The sequence below is a fragment of the Cheilinus undulatus genome, linkage group 7 (genome assembly GCF_018320785.1).
Source record: "Cheilinus undulatus linkage group 7, ASM1832078v1, whole genome shotgun sequence".
Lineage (NCBI taxonomy): Eukaryota > Metazoa > Chordata > Actinopteri > Labriformes > Labridae > Cheilinus > Cheilinus undulatus.
Genome location: NC_054871.1, coordinates 37796245 through 37816084, shown reverse-complemented (window position 1 = coordinate 37816084; position 19840 = coordinate 37796245). Strand labels below are relative to the sequence as shown.

At 38.9% G+C, this 19840-nt stretch overlaps 1 protein-coding gene across 6 annotated transcripts in view; it reads right to left on the bottom strand.

Moving 5' to 3' along the window:
- The window catches only part of evi5b (ecotropic viral integration site 5b), a 64410-nt gene that overhangs the window by 34853 nt on the left and 9717 nt on the right, over positions 1-19840 (bottom strand). For 5 of the 6 annotated variants that reach the window (XM_041790863.1, XM_041790868.1, XM_041790869.1 and 2 more), the window contains exons 2-6: positions 18047-18279; positions 8100-8289; positions 900-1124; positions 642-716; positions 409-534 (exon numbers count right to left, since the gene is read on the bottom strand). In XM_041790863.1, coding sequence (XP_041646797.1) covers positions 409-534; positions 642-716; positions 900-1124; positions 8100-8289; positions 18047-18198 — 768 coding nt within the window. In that variant the 5' untranslated portion in view covers positions 18199-18279. Of the gene's footprint in view, positions 1-408; positions 535-641; positions 717-899; positions 1125-8099; positions 8290-11955; positions 12058-18046; positions 18280-19840 lie in introns of those variants that run through there. The other variant, XM_041790866.1, reaches the window with a different exon arrangement.

The window sequence follows — 19840 nt, the reverse complement described above, 5'->3', positions numbered from 1 at the left end:
CAGTGGCTTTATCTTTGCCACTCTCCGAGAAAGCTCTGACTGGCGAAGAACCCAGGCAACAGTTGTTGTCTCTAATCTCAGCTGCTGAAGCTTTTAACTCATTCAGAGTAGTTATAAATGTCTTGGTGGCCTCTTGCAGTAGTCTCCTTCTTGCCAAAAAAGTCAAATTATATTGACAGTGGTTGATTAATAAAATCATAATGGGTAAAACATCCAAGGGGGTGAATACTTCTTACAGGCACTGTATATATGGTAATTCCTCATGACTGAGTGGGAGGGGGTGATTGTGTTTATATCCTGTTAAATCAACCTTTTGCACTTTTTTGTTGACACGGTGACAAATCAAACCACATGAGCATCATTTTATGCAACTGGGATAAGTTTGTTTGAAAAGACTGACTTTCCTACCTGGATCATACACTCAAACTGGTACATGCAGAGTCCCAGCTCGGCCATACTGGGTTTGAAGAGCTCACGTAATCTGTAATCCTGCATCAACTTCACAAACACACAGAAAGCCTCCTCTTCTGGCATCTAGAACATTAAGAAAAATTACATGGCCACATCAAACCTCAAACCTGTTTGCTTACAGCTGGTGAGTCAGTGTTTGTTTGCATTTGTGGTGAAGGTGAGATTACTACCTGCATGAGTAGCAGTCCAACAATGAAAGCACTCCCCTGACAGTAACCAACCTCACGGTCAACCAGAGAGTATGCCTGAGGGAAGAGGGATTAACTTTATTTGAGTTTCAGTGATGGATAAGGGTCAAAGCTGTACACACTCACTGTAAATTTACTCAAACAGTTTTAGCCATAAATAGCACTCAGAAGGCCAAACACCTCTTTTTGTCATCTATACACAATAAGATTATCAGTTCATCTTAATCTTCGCAGACTTACCTTCATGACGTTAAAGAGCACCTCCTGACCCAAGCTGTCTTTCTCCTTGAAGAATTCATGTTCAGGATATGTGCGTGCGATGTCTCTGCGGATCAGCTTCTCACAGGGCGACGTCTTCTTCAGGAGCTCTGAGTATTGATCTTTGATGGGCATATTCTGGGCATTACACAACAGCTGCCACACTATTGCTCGAAAGTGGTGAGGGACCCCTTTTCTGACAAGATCCTGAGGAAAGTAAAAAAATATATGTTAGATATTACACAGAGACTAAGGTTGGAATAATACCAGAAGATTATACTTCAATACCATTCTGGTAAAAAATCACATAATGTCAACACCTGCTTGAATACCACAATGATAAACCTCATATTGGGAATTTTACTGTTGTTGAATTTTTTTGTTTCACCAAAAATGGCAATCAAAATTCTGCGCCATGTCAAAGCATTATCAGCGTTTTTGAGTCCAAATGGCAACCATTGTCTTCATGCAATTTATCAATAAACTAATCTCTATTTGTTTAGTGCCAATTCATAACCAGGGTTATCTCAAGACACTTAAAGACACCAGGTTAAGACTGTACTATTTGTTGTAAAATGCATCAAGATCCAGCATTTTTCCACCATTAACTCAGCACCAAGCAACACTTAGCAAAGTTACAGTGGGAGGGAAAAACTTTATTTTTAGAAGCAGAAGCCTCAAGCACAACCAATCTCATGTTGAACAGCCATCTGCCTTAGCTGTGTTGGTGTTATAAAGGGATAGTGGGAGAAAAAGAGAAAAGGGGGTGTATAAGGAGAGAAGAAGAAAATACAGAGAAAGAGAGAGGGAGATGCAGGAAGAGAGAAACTGGAGATGCAAGAAAATAGGAGGGTAAAGAGAGAAGGGCAGAAAAAGAGAAGATGGAGCGAAAGAAAGAAAGAAGAAAAGAAAGAAAGAAAGAAAAAAGAAAGGGAGAAAGGGGGATGCAGAAAGAGAGGAGAGGAAAATGCAGAAAAGGAGGGAGGGAAAAGAGAAGAGGGAGATGCCAAAGTAGAAAAGAGAGAGAGAGAGCAAATTGATTGTAAATTGTTTTGGCAATAAAAGTGATCGATTCCCATGCCAATAAAGCCTTTTGAATTGTACTGAATTGAGAGAGAGAAGACAGGCGTATAGAAAAAAGGGAGGTGCAGGTAAAGAGAAAAGGGGGATGCAGATAGAGAGATGAGTAAAATGCAGAAAAGGAGAGATGGAGATAGTGGAAAAGGGAGGTGCAAGAAAAGAGAAGAGGTAGAAGTGGAGGGAAAAAGGGAAAATCAGCAACAAGATGAGATGCAGAAAGAAGAGAGAGATTCAGAAAAAGAGAAGGGAGATGTAGAAGCAAAGAAGAAGGAGATTCAGAAAGACAAGAGGGAGACACAGGAAGAGAGAAGAGGGGGATGCGGATATACTGTAGATGAGGAAAATGCAGAAAAGGAGGGATGGAGATACTGAAAAAGAAAAGAGGGATATGCAAAAACTGAGGAGGGAGAGGCAAGAAGAGAGACAACGGAAAAGCAGAAGTAGAAAAGAAGGAGGTATAGAGCGGGGGAGAAAAAGAGAGTAAGGAGAGAAGTGCAGAAAAAGAGAAGGGGAGATACAGAAAGAAAGACAAGGGGGGTGCAGAAAGAGAGAAGAGGAAATGCAGGTTACGGCTATTTTGGCCATAAATCTATCTGAAACTTACTTTTTGGTGTATGGCTATAATAACAGTTATGATAGTAACAGTCATAGGCTGAAAATCCTCATAGTTCAAACAGTGACAACATTGCTTTTTGTCTGTTTGACCTCTGAAGCTGATCACTGCTGCTCTCTTGTTTGCAGAAGCTTTAGGTTAACAAATATGACTGAAGATTTGTAGTTGTTTAAAGCGTGTCGGTCCTTTACAACACTATAATCATTAAATAATGGAGATTGTAAAGCAAAGTGTAAGGGAAAGAAGTTAAGTATCAGATATTTTGAGAACCTCTATAGGAAGTAACAAGAATTTGAATGAGCTTTTAACAACTTAATTTCTCATTTTCAATGTGTGAAACAGTGTGAGAGTGTAAAACCAGCATCTGTTCCCTGTGAAGAAAAGAAAAGACACTTGGATTTATTAAAACAGGGCCAAGCCACTGGCATGCTTTGTTCTCTATTATTCTTTCCTCACTTCAGCACAGTGTGCATCTTGTAATAATACAATTTCCATTGCCAGATATAATCTTGTCAGCGAGGCACTTTTTTGGAGTGATTTGTTTTCATATATTACTGCTGATACAATTTGATTAAGCAATTTCCTGTGCTGACAGGGAACGCTGGACTTTCCTGCTGCGGTAGGATCATGTGTGTGAGTGTGTGCATGTGTACATCTGGTCAGTGCAGGGTGCATCTGGAGCAGAGGTCCTCCCACTCAGGCTTTCAGCAGGGGATCCCTCTCGCCTCGCAGAGGTTAGACAAGACAAACCAAGCTTTGTGCTAAAACAATGCAACGCTTCATATCTTGGCTGTGTCCAGGAAAAGCTGCTTTCTGAGACAAACAGCTGATTTATCTCCTAGTTGATATTCATACTATAATGTTGGGTGACAGGCTGAAATATAGATATGGAAGCAACCAATTGATCCAGGCATATATACAATGTCTGGACGACCTGCTAAAGTTCAAACGGAGCATCAAAATGAGGAAGAAAGGGGATTTATGTGACTTTGAACATGCCATGCTATTGGTGTTCTGGTAGGCTTTCATGCCACTCTGGCCAAATTCTGACATAAACATTCAAATGTCGACAGACATGGAGACACATCAGACAATCTTCTATTGGCTATTTTAGTAAGCCCATGCAAACTGTAGCCTAAGTTTGAGCAAGAGTTGTTACTGAAGTCACTGCTGCCATCTATCAGTTCATACACAGGGTTCCTGCTGCCTTGACAAGTCTTAAATTGGACATTTGAAATTCGAAGCCTTAAAAAAGTCTTACTTTTTACCAGTGAGAGGAATTAAATTTTAGATGGCACACGAACTAAGACATACCTTTATCCAGTCTTTGTTTTCTAGCCAACCAGAAATGATTTCAATCATTCTTAATATGCTCATTCATGTTACAATTAATATTCTCATCTTCTTGAATGTAAGTAATGTGTACAAAAACTCCATTTAATATAAATTTGCACACGATGCTTTGTGCAATATCACACATTTGAACCACCTCAAGGGACGGTTAAATGTCCACAGTCTCTGGTACTGTTATTTTGGGAGTCATAGGCTGAAAAGTTTGGAAACCCCTGAACAAAATCCCCTTTCTTCACCACTCTGATGCTCACTTTGCTGCTTATAAGGTAGCATAGGATGTACAGAATAACAATAAGTAGGGGTGTCCATTTATTCCAATGATCAGTTTAGATGAACATAGTTTTTTTCTGCAACACTGAGCAAAGTAGGAGTTGCACAGCAGGCTGCACACTCCAGAAGACAAGACTCAAACTGGACCCTAGGTTTCAGTGTTGAAATGTTTTCACTGAATACAAATGATCTGCAGAAGCCATTTATTTTCAATACTAAAAAATCATTGATAAAAGCAGGTAAAAAAAAATTTAAGGTTAAAATGAACAATTCTTCAATGATACTGGATCAACTTAAGAGGCCATAAGGGGTTATGAGAAAAACTGCAGCCAGCTTACTCATGAGATCCTGAACCAAAATAAGAAGAAATTTAAGTTAAAGCTTTAAAAATGGAAACACAACTCCAGCTTGACTGATAAAACTCTGACATGGCTATCTAGAGATTCACTGATCTTAATACATGTCTTCTAGTAGTAGTGTGCATACATCATTTTGAAAAACACCATCAGGATTTTGCTGACAAGTTTCCTTCCCTCACGCAGCTGTCACTGTATTTTTCTCTGGAGGTCAAGGAGGAAGAAACATCGTTTGTGAAGGCCTCAGCAGTTATGATTAACGCTCCATGTTAGTTGCAACAACAACCATCTGGTCATTACTACTTCTGTTAAATTACCTAACACCAATACATGTTCACCAGTCTACTTCCCCATAAACACACTGAGTGGCAAGAAAAACAGTAATGCAGATGCTCTACTCCATTTACATGCAGGTTAATTCAACATCAACACTTGTGTTTGCATGTTAACAGACTGCATACAATAGACTTCAGGTGTGTCAGACTATAGCTTAATTCTTCTGAAGGGACAAGAAATATGGGGAAGAGATAGTGAGGATGACATGCACCAAATGTTCACAGGCCAAAAGTCAAAACAGCTGCAATGTGCAAAGATTGTAGCTTCTGTACATGGATGACCTGTTTGCCAACTGAATTAAACCAGAACCCAAGACAACAAATTTAAAGCTGAACAAGAGAGGACTTAAATAAAGAAGGGTTTGGCTATGCAGACTGTCTGCAAACAGAAAACATGCTAAAAGACAGCTCTGGATTTGGTGCCAGAAAGAGGAAGACTCAGCAAGTTTTATCTCACCTCCTGTCACCAACATGGGCAAGTGAGCTCTGCCTATGTTAATGTTGGTGTTAGTTGTATGATCAGTATGTGTGGTGTGTTAAACAGATAAGAAAGTTTGTCAAATTAATGTTTTCATAAATTAAGTCTAAGCCCAAAAGACCAGTTGAGAAGTTATGCTCGTCGGTAAATAGGTCAGGTTTATCAAATACACAAGTAAAGCAGCATTAAATAAGCAGAGAGGAAAGCTCATGTCACTTGGACCATAATATGTAAATATATCCCTTTAATTGTAGGGGTAAACCTGAAATTTACAACTGACATCAGAAAAGTTTGCTAATTTCAGGTGGCTCTCTATGCGTGTTACATTTTAAAGCCTTTTGCCACCTATTAACACAGTTGTATGTGGTCTTAATAAAACATCTGTGTTGTGCTTTGGCATACATATACAGGTGCATCTAAAACAACTGAATATGATGAAGAAGGTTGTTTTCTCCTGTGAAGTAATTCAAGAAGTGAAGCTTCCTTATATTCTAGATTCTTCTCATACAAAGTTAGGGATAAATATCCAAAACCGGTACCGACACATCAGGTACCTACCGGACCGAATAACTACACAGATCTCAATACTTTATTTTGATACCCTGCTACCCAGTGAAAGCCAAGAAGTATATTATCGAATTTGTGTGTTTTATGTTTTAAGTTACGCTGCTGTCCTTTTATATCCCATGTTTGACTGGCGAATCCATCTTGCAAAGCTCCCATCTGAACTGTTTGGGCCCGGTTAGAAAGTGACAGGACCAATCAGCATCGAGGGGAAGTACTTTCAGGCGCGGTGGAGTCGCGAGTGCTCTGATTGGCCCATAAAGATGTGACAGACAGAACGTTCATTCAGTCACCCTCTGAGTTTTCTTTTTCAAAAGCTCTGCCCTTTCCCAAACGCTGTGTATGAGAGGTTTTCCAAATGGATGTGTGAAACAAATCCATCTGGCATGCCAGGTTAATCGATTCAGGCATTGTTTAGGAACCAGAACAGCATAAAAGTATAAATTTAGCAGAGGTGTCGGAAAAACCCAAATGATACCCAATCCTGTAGAAAGTAAAACAGTTCTGCAACTAATTTTTTTTTACATGCTTGAAATATACATTTGAATCAATCAATACTTTGAAAAAAGAAAATATGCTAAATTAAAAAAACAAACAGGAAACGGCTAAATATCTACTGTTTGAAAAAAGACACAAATACATCATATGCAGATTAAAATCTGCATTTTATTATATTTGTGATTTATACAAAGAGTTCTGTAACACTGTTTTTATACAAAAGCAAAAGCAGTGGCTTCTCTTGCAAAATCCTGACTTGTGTTTGTCAGTGAGAGATGACAGACTGGCTCATGTAAACATGGAATAGGATACTGCAATGGAGTCTGAGTAGAGCGCTTAAAAAGACATTTGTTGTCTGTGTTCTCTTTTTCTACTGATCTGTGTAAAGTCTTTAAAATGTTTTAGCAGCGGAAATATCTTAGACCCCTTCAAGTCTGGAGGCATTTTAAAAACAGTGCTGAGATGAGGAGGGAGAAAAGGGCTGCGAGTCTAGCTGCTCTGCCTCTATTGCAGCAGGAGCAAACTTTTCTTTTTCGTGTGTTTTTAAATGCCGGCTACTTCCTCTTTTCATTGGTGGTTTAATAGCAGTTGGCAAACTCTTACTGCCACCAAGATTGATGAGTAAATACTGTCACATTTGTTTTGATTTGTTTTCTTTTCTTTTATAATGGTTCAGACGTACTATCCTGTGACTATGTGCACCTAGCCATGACCCCCAAAATGTGATGGTTCAGGACAATTACAAAAACTGTTACACCCTACTTTTTATTCTTTTATATCTTTAGATAATTTTTCATCTGGACTTTCAGGTAAACAAGGCTTTAATCAAGTGTAATTAGATCATTTTGACTTAAATTAAATAAATACATATGTTTCACTTGATGCGGTTTGTTTATTTGGTCTAGAGTGAAAGAATCCTTGTTTAAAGGTGCCTTCAGTTTTCATGACCTCAAATAACCGGTTACTTTCAAACTTCTGCAGCTGCACTGGGCTTCTCATAACATAAGGAAACTGCCATTACTGAGCAAAAACTTTTGCCAGTTTATCAGACAGTTAACAAACTAAGTAGTGGACAGGATTTTGCCAGTGACAGCAGGACTGGACACGGTGTAATCACAAGATGTCAGGGTGTAACCAAAGAAACAAACAACCTAAAATTAGCTGCAAATGTCAAGGACTAAAATACATTCAAGGACAACACTACAGGGTCACCCTGGACTAAGATAACCTCAGAAATTATTTCTGCACCAAGTAAACATTCAAACAAATGGGGCCATTGTAGCTCTAAGGCAGAGAAATGTACAAATATCTCAGAAAAACATCACAAGGGCGAGAATGAACCTAGAGCTTAACTTTATAATAAAGTTCACAGCAGTTAACATCCAGAAACAGTCGCTGGCTCTCTGTCTCTATAAGTGGGGTATGAAATTCTATTATTCTAATGTAAGGGGATTTATTTTTTAACAAATTCATAAAAATGTGTCTAATAACTCATAAAATATCAGCCTTGACTTCTGTAGATGGGTCAATGTGTCTCAGTAAGCTGTTAAAGCAGTCATGTGTCAATAAGCTCTTAATCATGTCTGCACGGGACCTGGCAGTCACTCAACAGGTAGTCATGTGCACTCGTCTCACCTTAAGCTGCTTCTCCTTCTTTTTGCGCACCTCCTCCCACTCATTGACGATACGTCCCCATAGGATCCACGTGTCCTCCTCCAGGTGAGAGAGGTTGGAGGAGGCGGAGGAGCTGGACACCAAGGAGGAGCCGCTGTTTCGCCTGGAGCCGTTCATGGAGCGCAGCGACTTGCTGTCCGTCTCCAGCAGCCTGAAGGCAAGAGAGAAGATGTACTTTTAACCCTGTGTACAGAGTCAGACAAAAACATGTCTCACTGAATTTTTTCAACACATATGAAAACCTGATTGTATCTCTTCTTAGCTGTCATTCTCCAAGAGTATACAGGAAGTGAAAAAATAAAAGTATTTAAATACAATTATGAACAAAATTACAAGGATGTAATAATATGGATTTAAATCTGTTCTTGAGACACAAATGTTTTTAGGTTATTCCTGCTTTTTCTAGAGAAATACATGTTTATCCAGGTGTATATTGTTATTCTGCTCTTTTGGTTTGAAAGTCTAGCACAGCAATCAACTTTAACAACTTCAGGAATGGAGCATTCTGAATGACAGCATGTCAAAGTAACATCCATGTTAAACAAGCATGTGCATCTCTAATGCAAAACAATCAAAGGGACCAAGACTTTCCATGAAAGCCAGGTTCTGTATCTGAATCATTCCAGGCCCCCCATTATGCTTAAATTTGGAGAAATGCCCTCCTGAAGAAGACCACTCTAAGTTTTTGTCCTTCAATTTATCAGCTTTTGGACAGATGTGCGAAGGTGCTAATAAATGTCCTCCTTGAAGTCAGTGCCTGACAATTTACAGGCTGTGATCGAGTCAGACAGACAAACCACATCCAATGTTGAAATCAAAGCTGACCACATTTCTAGGGCAGAGCTAAAAATGGACAGCTCATTTTAAAGCCACTTAATAGTGATTTATTACAGCTTTGTGACCCACTGAAACCAAGTCATCAGCTGTAAGTAGTAACAGATTTATTTCTTTGTGTATAATCACAGATTACAAAACAGGTAACTAATTTTGGTAATATCTGGAGATCATTTAATAAACTGTTAATTATAATACTGGGACTTAATCCAGAGAAAATTACCTGTAGAGGACTGAAGTGAATTTAAACAGATTGAAGGTCTAAATGTAGTTCAAGAAACTGTAAAAAAAACTTCAACTGTACAAAACTGATGTTGATACTAAGTTAAAACAACAAATCTGCAAGAAGGTTTTATTTATCATTTTCTAAGTTCTTTGCTGTGACTTTTTGATGATGTCATGGCATGTGTGATTGATCAGCAGCGTTGGTGCTAGCGTCCTGGCTAATAGTTACTTCATTTGGAGCTGAAAATTGTGTGAGGCTATTAATGGGTTCTGATGTTGGACTATTTATTTGTGCTACATTTGTGCTACTCTTTTTAACTTCTTTTTGTCTGCTTCTTTTAACACAGGGGTTTTAAAAATGTCTGAGAGTGAGCCACCCCCAGGAGGAAATAATTTGTTTGTGGACCCCCACCTCCATATAAAACAAGATAATGAAAATACAAGTAACTATTTTTTCAAACATTTATGTCTCATCTTTTAACATTTTTACATTTTTTAAATGTTTTTTGATATTTTGATCTGTGTATGTCTTTAAACATCCATCTTACCAAGGCAATCAGTTAATTCGTTTCAGTAATGAGTTAGGTGTGAATACTACCTGATTTTTATGCTTCATGCTCTGTTTAAGTGGGATCTGTGAGTTTGCATCTATGCAGTTAATGCAGGTTTGCATAACTGCAGTTCATCCTCCACCTTCAACCTTGCCTAGTACATGATTTTGCTGCCAAAAACCTGCACATGCAGTGGCTGCCTACTTGTTGACAGCACTAAATGTCTGTTACCTTCAGTGACCAAAATTCCTTTTACTACCTGTCAAAAACTCCCCATGGTTTTGGTCACTGGACTTAGTGCTGTGTCCCTGTATGCCCCTGGAGTTTACATAGCCTTCTACTGTCATCAGCTTGTTCATCTTTGAAAATTAAACACTGTGGCTGCTGAGCATCATCAGGACTAATGCAGTAAAATCCAAACTTTAATAGTCAACTCTATAGTATAGTTTCTGTTGTTAATATAAATCTGTCCATTTTGTCCCACAGACAGTAGAAGTTAGCATAGTAAATAACCTTCTGGTTTATGGTTCTGCGCCTCCCCTGAAGTCACTGGGTGCTCCCCAGGGGAGGCCTGCCTCACACTTTGAAAACCAGTGTTTTAACCCATTTGTGCTGTATGTGGCACTACTTCGACACTTCTTTGCTAAGTTTTGCCACAATGTTTCCACTTTACACTCATGGTTGCCACTGGATTTTGTCACTTAACCCCTTCCTGTTATTTTTGGCCCTTTTTGACACTTTTAACTCACTTTTGCTGCTTTTCACACATTTTTGGCAGTTGTAACCCATATTTGTTTTTTTGCCCCTTTTGCCATTTTTTTTGCCACTTTTTAGCCCTTTTTGTTGTTTGTGACCCTCCCATAACACTTTTTTTGCCACTTCTAACCAATCTTTGCCACTTAATCCCATTTATATCAGTGTTCCGAGATTTCTTTTTACTACTTTAAACCCATTTTTGCTACCTTATTCCCAGTTCTGCCCTCTTTTTTTTCTCCACTTTTCACTGATATTACCCACCCACTTACTTACTTTGTTTTTCCCACCCATTTTTTGCTTCTTTTCACAATGATAACAATGTAATCATTTTCTATTAAAGCTGTCTCAGTTTTTTCTATATTATTTTCTTGCATCCTGACATTTGTGCACATCATGGCTTAGTTATGAAGTCTAACATTACTTTCCTTATGGTTTAGCTCAGTGTGCCAACCCACATTGTTTATATCTCCAATCAAAAGGTAATTCTGTTTAAAGAAAAGAGGTTTACATATTGAAAAGGGCTTTTAAGTTCTTCAGCATAAATAAATACATTTTGGCTATCATTCAGGTTAAAAATATAGTTATAAAAACTTAACTTGATAATGAACCAGGGTTTTGCTGACCTCCATGGACCCAGTTTTGATGGGCCCAGAAAGCTCTCTCCTTTATGGGCAGCCATGGGTAAATGTCCGGGGCTAACAATCTTGAGTAATTTGTTTTTAAGCCAGTCAATCTTGCTCTCTATCTCTGTTATCAGACTGTAACTTGAGTTACTGACAGAGTGACCTGATCAAGGATCAGCGTGCAGAGGAAAGAAGCTGCGACACCCAACCTGCGCTGCACAGGGAGCTCATGACAGACACACAAAGGCTCAGACACCTGATCTCGGAAAAAGGCCGGGGCCTCTGCACAGGGGCCCGTGATGTCACTGAGGGTGCTCCCAGATTGGCTAGGGTTACAGCCAAATTTGGGTCGAGTGGGAGGAGTGAAATGGACAAGCAGAGAGAGCAGCCTGCAACAGAGCTTCTTTACTCTTATTCAGATTTAATGGGAAGCCAAAAAGTTGAATCAAAAACATGCAATAGCTGCAATTCCACAAAAGTTGTCAGATTTTTGTAGTACTTCATTTTGTACCTCAAAATAAGTCACTCACACTGCAACCCAGAACAGTGTTTCACATGAACCTGAATGTACTGACACCCCTGCTAATAATTCACCAGTATCCAAACACAAGTCAGAAGCCTTACAAGCAAAAGGGCCAAAAAACTACAGAGAATTCACATTCAAAAAGCACTATGCGGGTATTTTAAAGTATGCTTTTTTGTAATATTTTTAGATAAAACCAAAAGCAAACATGAGGTAAATTCTCCTAAAATAGATTTTTCAAAATCTTGACTTTACTTAAAGTTTATTACAGAAAAATAACAAGAAAAGGATACAATACACCTTACCAAGAAAAATTCATGCTGTTTTCCTCATATCTCCTGTCTAAAGGAATTCAGAAGCAGTGGCATGCCTGATTTACAGACTGAAGCTGTCAATGTGGGACTTCCTTGTGTGTGTGAAGCTATTGAACGAATGCCTGTCCCTTTTATCTGCTCTGTAGGGTACAAAGGCCTCACCAAACACACAAACACTTGGTAAGCAGGAGTAGTATTCATCACAGTATCTGTAATACAAACATGAATACCAACGAGCTCCCTCTTTTGTTCAACCAGCCAGTGAGTGGGTTTCTTCCCAGGAAAACTTTTAGTGCCAAACATTCACTTCCCTTATTTAGATGAATTTATAATGCCCTAATTTGCAGTAGAAACTTCTTTATTTGTGCAGAGAAAAACACATACTTAGTCTTTTTAACTACTGATTTCTAAAACTTTCTGTCTAAAGTCTTCAGTATAACAACAACTAAACCGCCTTTTTTCCACATGCTTATTTTATTGCTGTATATTAACATCTAAAAACTCCATAAGAATCAAATGTGAGTAAAGAAGAGTGCCATTTCCAGCTACACTCCCTAGCTGCACTCTTCCTGACCCCTGAAGTAATTGTGAATTACCTAACAAGTCATTTCTATAAAGTCTGCTATTGTTTCATGAGTGCTTGCTGCCAAAGTTAATTAGATTAATGCCTTTCATAACTGTGTACTTTTTCCATACCCTCCCCAGAGCTTAAAAAAGGTCTAATATGTGCGGCTGCTATTACGGCTATGGTAAGCCTGGCTGTAATACATCAACTCTGGCCTGATTGTCAGCCTGTCTCCTTCCATCTCCCTGATGCTTGTATTTTTGTCCTTAAATTGGTTTTATCTTTGATTTTATCCCTGTAAACTATTAATTCTGTTCCTTAATAACACTTGCAAGGAGTTGAACCATGTGGCAGATATAAGCTGAATCAATTGAAACATGCGGAGGAGTTTTATAAAGTACAGAACTAGGTCACACCTGCTATGCATAAAGTTAAAATCCGGCCTAGTTTGAATGGATCTAGTTTAGGACAGACTTTATAAACTATGAAGATTTAAGGCAGTGGTTCCCAAACTTTTTCCACCAGTCCCCCCTTCGGCAAATAAAAATATTTTCAGGCCACCTCCTCCACCCCTCGCCATACAAAACAACAACAAACACACTGTTAGTCATGATTTTTGCGAACAAATTTCTTTCTATGCTTTTTTTGAGAATTTACAGCAAAATAAAACCTAAGAAATTTGTAAAATAACCACTGCCTTAAAAATTTTTTAAAAATCTGACTCTGGAGATGAATCAAGGGTCATTCCCAGAAAAATAAAACTTCAATGAACATCTTGAAGAATTATTATCCCAATCCTGCAACAATTTCATTGACTATTCTGGGCTTATTTGGTGCTATCTTTTCCAGTCTTGGGTGTAGCTGTAAAACTGCCTCTATCAGATAATTTTCAAGGTCCAAAATTAGCTTTTTGTCTTGATTGAGGCAATGCCAGAAAACTCCTTCTCACATAGCGAGGACGTTACAGAAAGGAAGAGTGTGGCCACGGTTCTCCTGCCTATCAGAAGGAACTCCTTCCTACTCCAATCCAAAATGCAGACATGTGTTGGACTGCGATAACATTGTTGAATCTGTGGTGACATCAATGAACTGCTCCTCTTCTGCAGTGCTGAAAATATTAGCTGGTGTTTCTTAGTCTTGCATTGCCGCACCCCCCCGTCATCATGCCGAATACTGATCATTTGACCAGAGAGCCTGATGTAATCTGTAAAACTGGTATGTTTAACAATAAAGTGTGAGCTCTGTTAATATTGACATTCAGGTCCCAAACGGTTCATGTATTACATTTTATTTTAGACCAAGTTATTGCTGGGAACTAGCTGTGTGTGTGTTGGGAAACGTCACAGGTGTCCCTGTGCACGTCTTTTTTTAAAACTTTGATGATGAAATAAAATGATTTGTATGTTTCCAGGATTCTGAAATTTTGCTGCACGTTTTTTTTTTTCCCAGAAACAAGAGGCTCCCTTGTCAGTCAGAAGAAAAGCGTGGCAGCAAAGAAATGTGTCCTGTGAAAGATCCTTGTGTAAAGGAGCTCAGGGTCAAATGGCAAATGAACCATGAGCCCCGTGACAAAATGATCACCAGATGGATGGAAGTCTTCTCGGAGGTTTAAAACCGATATTAAAAGGAAAATTAAATATTTCCTGGGTCGGTTTTGATCTTCTCTAATGAGGGAAAGCATTATAACAAGTGTCACTCAGCATTTTGGAGCACTGGCTGTTCTGGGCGTAACGATGAGTCACCAACCTCTGAATTCAACAGAGCTGTGCTGTCTCTTCTTCTCTGGAGTTAACTGTGACACAAGCCTGAACTCTGAACGGCACGCTTGGTTTCCATGCTGACACTGACTGCACTAGCCATGGGTGAGAGGAACAACAGAGGAAGAATTCACAGTGCTGGCTACAGAGGGGCATCACGTCATCCTCAACCAGTACTTTATTCTGATGTGAACAATGAGCACCTCAGGAACGGAGCACAGAACACAGCTTACTAAGGTAAAGACTGCAGCAGTGTTACTGCAAGTGGCTGTAACACTGAATAAGACTGAGTGGGTCAATACACAGACTTGATACATTTCTTTTATGAGCCAGCCCAACCAGTCTCCACCTTCCAGTTTAGAAAAATGCCCCTGAAGCAAACTGCAAGCAGTTTTAAAAACATGAATAGCTGCAAATGATTAACATTTCAGGCAGGGTGTCCCCAAAATCATCCTGTGACTCTTTTCACGCTTTCACCTTATAGCAGGAGATTGTTGTCGTCAGGAGACAGGACCTGATGTAACAGAGTGACTCAGGAAAGGCAGGCAAAGAGGCATAGTACACACTGTGTTGACAGTTTTCCCCTTAAATCAGTGCAATGTATGGTCTGACATATTCCAATTACAAAAGAGCAGAAGAAAAGCATGGAGGGAAGCGAAAATATATGTCCTGCACAATTACATGGCTCATCAGGACTTTACAAGGAAATTTTACTGGAGCCAAGCAGGAAAATTTCCAGGTAAAGTGGGGGTGAAAAGTTTAGCTATTTGCATTCAAAGATAGCTCACGCTGCAATTTAAAGGAGGCTTCTGTAAGTAGGAAACAAAATATATACCAAAGTCATAATCAGCAACCAGTCAATGGAGTCAATCCACAGAACCTGCTGATTTTCGACAGCTATACAGGTGTGATTATGTTTTCAGTCTTTCCCTGCCTCCATCTTGGATAAATTACCTTATCTTTTCCAGCACTTTATCCTTTTTTTTTACACATTTTGTCCCTTTTATATCAGCCAGTAACAGCATACCAGCACGGTATTAGAATGAGTATAGGATTTAATAAAATTGAAATAATAACCAAAGTAAGGCAAATATGGTGTGATGAAGCTTGAAATTATTGCATCCTTTGGCATATTTTGCGTGAAAACGCACACTTTAAAATGCAACATGCCCACCCATGTGATTTTAATTTTGTATTTAGGGATGCACAATATTATCAGTCTGGTATCAGTATCAGCAGATAACAAAATTTCTGCTGATATTTACACCCAATATTTTGCCTGTGTATTTCAGCATATATTGACTGTAAATTTTGTCCATATATACTGATAAATTAGGGGACTTTTAGGCTGAACCAACAGACCTATATCAGTTGAGGTCATTTTCTTTATTTATCCTCATTCTTTAAACTTAAAAGTGTTTTTAAAGGACTGAAGTTTGTTTCCGTGGTCATCCTCAAACCTTAAAGTGTGTCCAAAAGGACTGAAATTTTTTGTCCAAAAAGCATGTTTAAGTGTTGATATCGGTATAGGCTAAAATGAATCTGTAAATATCAGCATATCCGAAAAAATCTAACATCGTGCATCCCTAGTAGTATTCTCAACTATGAAACAGGCAATGTCATGAGAAATTATCACTAAATTTAGCTATTTATTCTCTGTTTTCATAGTATCTTTAGGTGCACAAAAATGCAAAATACAGTTCTCCTAGATCTGGTCCTAACATAGAATGAATTTTACCAGTTTATTTTAATGTTGGATGATATTTAGCAGAATAAAATGCCCATGAATGAGAAATTATAAGTTAATCTTGGTACTAGAATCTTGAAATTATTGCCTTGTTTGGCACATTTTGCATGAAAAAGCACGATTAAACTTCAATCAGCTCACAGAACCATGACGTAATATTAGCATATTATGACTAACGGACAAGCAAACCTTTACGAACAATACAACTTCAAATCAGATAGTCTAAGTCTAATACTAGTGCATCTCAAAAAATTAGAATATCATGAAAAAGTTCAATATCTTTTGTCACATGTTTCTGTAAGTGAAACCGATATATTGTATATACTTGTTACACATAAAGTATTTCAAGCCTTTATTTCTTGAAATGTTGAAGATTATGGCTTACAGATAAGAAAACCCAAAATTGCTGAGTGAAGTTTCCACAGTCAGTGATGATTTGGGCTGCCATGGTGTCTGCTGGTGTTGGTCCACTGTGTTTTCTGAAGTCCAGAGTCAACGCAGCCATCTACCAGGACATTTGAGAGCACTTCATGCTTCCTTCTGCTGACAAGCTTTATGGAGATGCTGATTTCATTTTCCAGCAAGACTTGGCACCTGCCCACACTGCCAAAGGTACCAAAAGCTGGTTCAATGACCATGGTGTTACTGTGCTTGATTGGCCAGCAAACTGGCCTGACCTGAACCCCATAGAGAATCTATGAGGTATTGTCAAGCGGAAGATGAGAGACACCAGACCCAACAATGCAGATGACCTGAAGGCCGCTATCAAAGCAACCTGAGCAGTGCCACAGGCTGATCGTCTCCATGCCACGCCGCATTGATGCAGTAATTCATGCAAAAGGAGGCCCAACCAAGTATTGAGTGCACAGAAATGAACACACTTTTCAGAAGCCTGACATTTCTGTTGAAATATCCTTTTTTTAATTGATCTTATGGAATATTCTAATTTTTTGAGACACTGAATTTTGGGTTTTCTTATCTGTAAGCCATAATCATCAACATTTCAAGAAGTAAAGGCTTGAAATACTTCACTCAGTGTGTAATGAGTCTATATAATATAAAACTTTTTCATGATCCTCTAATTTTTTGAGATGCACTAGTACATCTGTAAAATCCTTCAATCTAACTTTGATTAAGGAAGAGGGGAAAAAAAGATAAAATATCCTGAATCCACAAACCAGCACATGATGATCTGACTACCAATGCTGACATTGAAACTGACTCATTACTTTGCTCTAACCATCCATAACAAAACAAAAATGTAGAAATTCAACAAAAACACAAGCAAACTGCATCTTTGCCAGCCAGCAAAATTATTCTTTTTTAAAAACCAACAAAATTTTCACAAACTTGTCAAACTGGTAACTTTAACCACCTATACTACACTGCCTTTATTATCCAGCTAGCAGGGGGGCATGTAACAACCTGCTGGATGTCAACACTCTGTCTGTGAGTAAATCAGGAGGGGGGTGGTGGGGATGTGCAGTCTGAGTCTGCTGTGTAGAGCTCATGTGTAAAAAACTCACAGCTAGAAAACAAAAATATAAAGCAGTATTTATACTGCCATGAATACTGGAAATAAAATAAAACAAAATACAAATATTGTCAATGCTCGTATTGATTATAGAAGTTATAAAATGATGGTAGAAAGGCTGATATGATTGTTTTTTTTTTCAAAGATTTATTTTTGGGCATTTTTGTGCCTTTATTAGATAGAGGAGGACAGTGGATGGAATCGGAAACAGGGTCAAGAGCGGGGGAGAGACATGCGGTAAAGGGCCTCAGGCTGGATTCGAACCCCGGGCCGCCCGCTTAAATGGGGAGCGCCTTTAACCACTAGGCCACCTGCTCCCCGGCTGATATGAATTTAATTATAAACTACTTCCGTATTCAGAATCTGAAAGAAAGCTCAAGTGTCATGTCAAGCAGTGGGTGGATGGTTTTTATGTGAGATTTCTCTGTTGAAAAATCACAAAAAGAGAACAGTTGAGGCTTTAGAAACTGACTGCTTACCTGTTCTGCTCCTCAAGCTTGGCGAGCAGCTCGACATCATCAGGACTGAGCTGCGCTGGGGAGGACGGTGAAAGGCCAGGCGAGGACAGAGAGGTGGACGATGAGGTAGCAGTGGTCTGCAGGGATGTGGGCGTGGCCACCTGGCTAGCCATCTGACTGACGGTGTGGGACACCGAGTTCTTCACCCATGAGAGAGTAGAACTCAGCTTACCAGCAACCTTGTCTGTCGCCACCTGTGGATCAAGAAGAATACCTGTTAAATGATTTAGAGGTTCATTTAAACGATCTCTTTATGTTTGGCATTTAGTCCTTAAAAGTGTCACTAGAGATGCTCTGAACTGTAGATCAGGTAATAGTAACAACGGTCCAAGCCATGAGGCCAGTCTATTCTAAACAGCTAAATCCTAAACTATTTTGTGTCTACGGGAAGCACGTTTGTGTTTGGCACCACGTAAATAATTTCTAATAATAAGACCACTTATTGGGCGTGTTAATGTATGAGCGGTGCAGCACTACAGGCTATAAACTTTGACAGATGACACATAAGCAAATCAAATACATTTTAATTGCCATGAAGGCAACAATCTCTTTCCTAAAGTGTAAGTGGCCAAGGAAGTTGGAGAATGAAATTAACAACCCAAGAATATGCAGACTTACTTTACTGAGCTGAATCACAGCATCATGGATTCAATTCAAACAGAAAAAAAGGCTAGAGCTACTTTAAAGGGACATTTCTGGTATTTTCAAAGGTGGGTTGTATGGCGTACTTTGCAATCGTAGTAACATAAGCTTCCAAAGATTTCAGTGTGCACTGCCCCTTTAAGAAGACTTGCTGATTTGAGTTTTAGGTAAAAATGTGCCAAAAACAATGCTGGCTCAATTCTATATCAAAAATTTCTGAAGCAGTTTAAATTTCACCCAGAAAGTTGCTGTGTTTGGCACTATTTTGCAATGCAAGCTTTGGCTACCAGCAGTATGAGTCTGCAGGCTTTGTCGGAGGAAGCAACAACAAATGAAGCTGGAAAAAAAAATAAAAAGTGGTACTGACATGCTATTTACCGTGGATATGAGGGAATACTTTTATGCACTGGCGTTCACAAAGGAACAACCTCTGATGCAGACTCAGCAGGAAGAAAGAGAGAGAGGAGAAAGTTAAGTGGAGACTGCTAAGAAGGAGAGATGCTGAGTTACTTGGCGGTGTAGGTGTATAAACTGTGAGCTTATGCCTACAAACTTTTGTCATGAGTGGGATACTGCAACACTTTGAGGATGGCGGCTCACAGACGCCTGCAGCCTGCATCACTCCATTTAGAGTTCCCTGTCTTATTGAACACTGGTGTTTTACAAACCCTCTTCAACTTTCTGGAGAGAAATTGGCAAAACCAACCCCAACCAGAGGAGGTGAACAGAAATTTGTCATCCAAGTAAGCTTGTATCTTTATTCTTCTAATAGCTGATAACTAGATAAGCAACAGTTGGCACAATATGATTACCTTATGAAAACATTGTGTCAGCTGTTAAAGTAGAAAACTGAGCTGAAATAACTAGTTTCACTTTGGTTTGTTTTTGTTTCCTCTAAAAAAGTCTACATACTCAAAGAGCTGAACAGTTATGCTGAAGTGGAAGAACATATAGCTGAAGCTTGCATTGCAAAATAGTGCCAAACACAGAGGCTTCCAGTTTGCTTTAAAAATAAAAAAAAATAAAAAAAGATAATGACACTTAAAATATTATAAATGCAGTCACTTGTATGGTTTGATGTAGGGCTGCTCAACAGCGTCAAAAATCAAAATT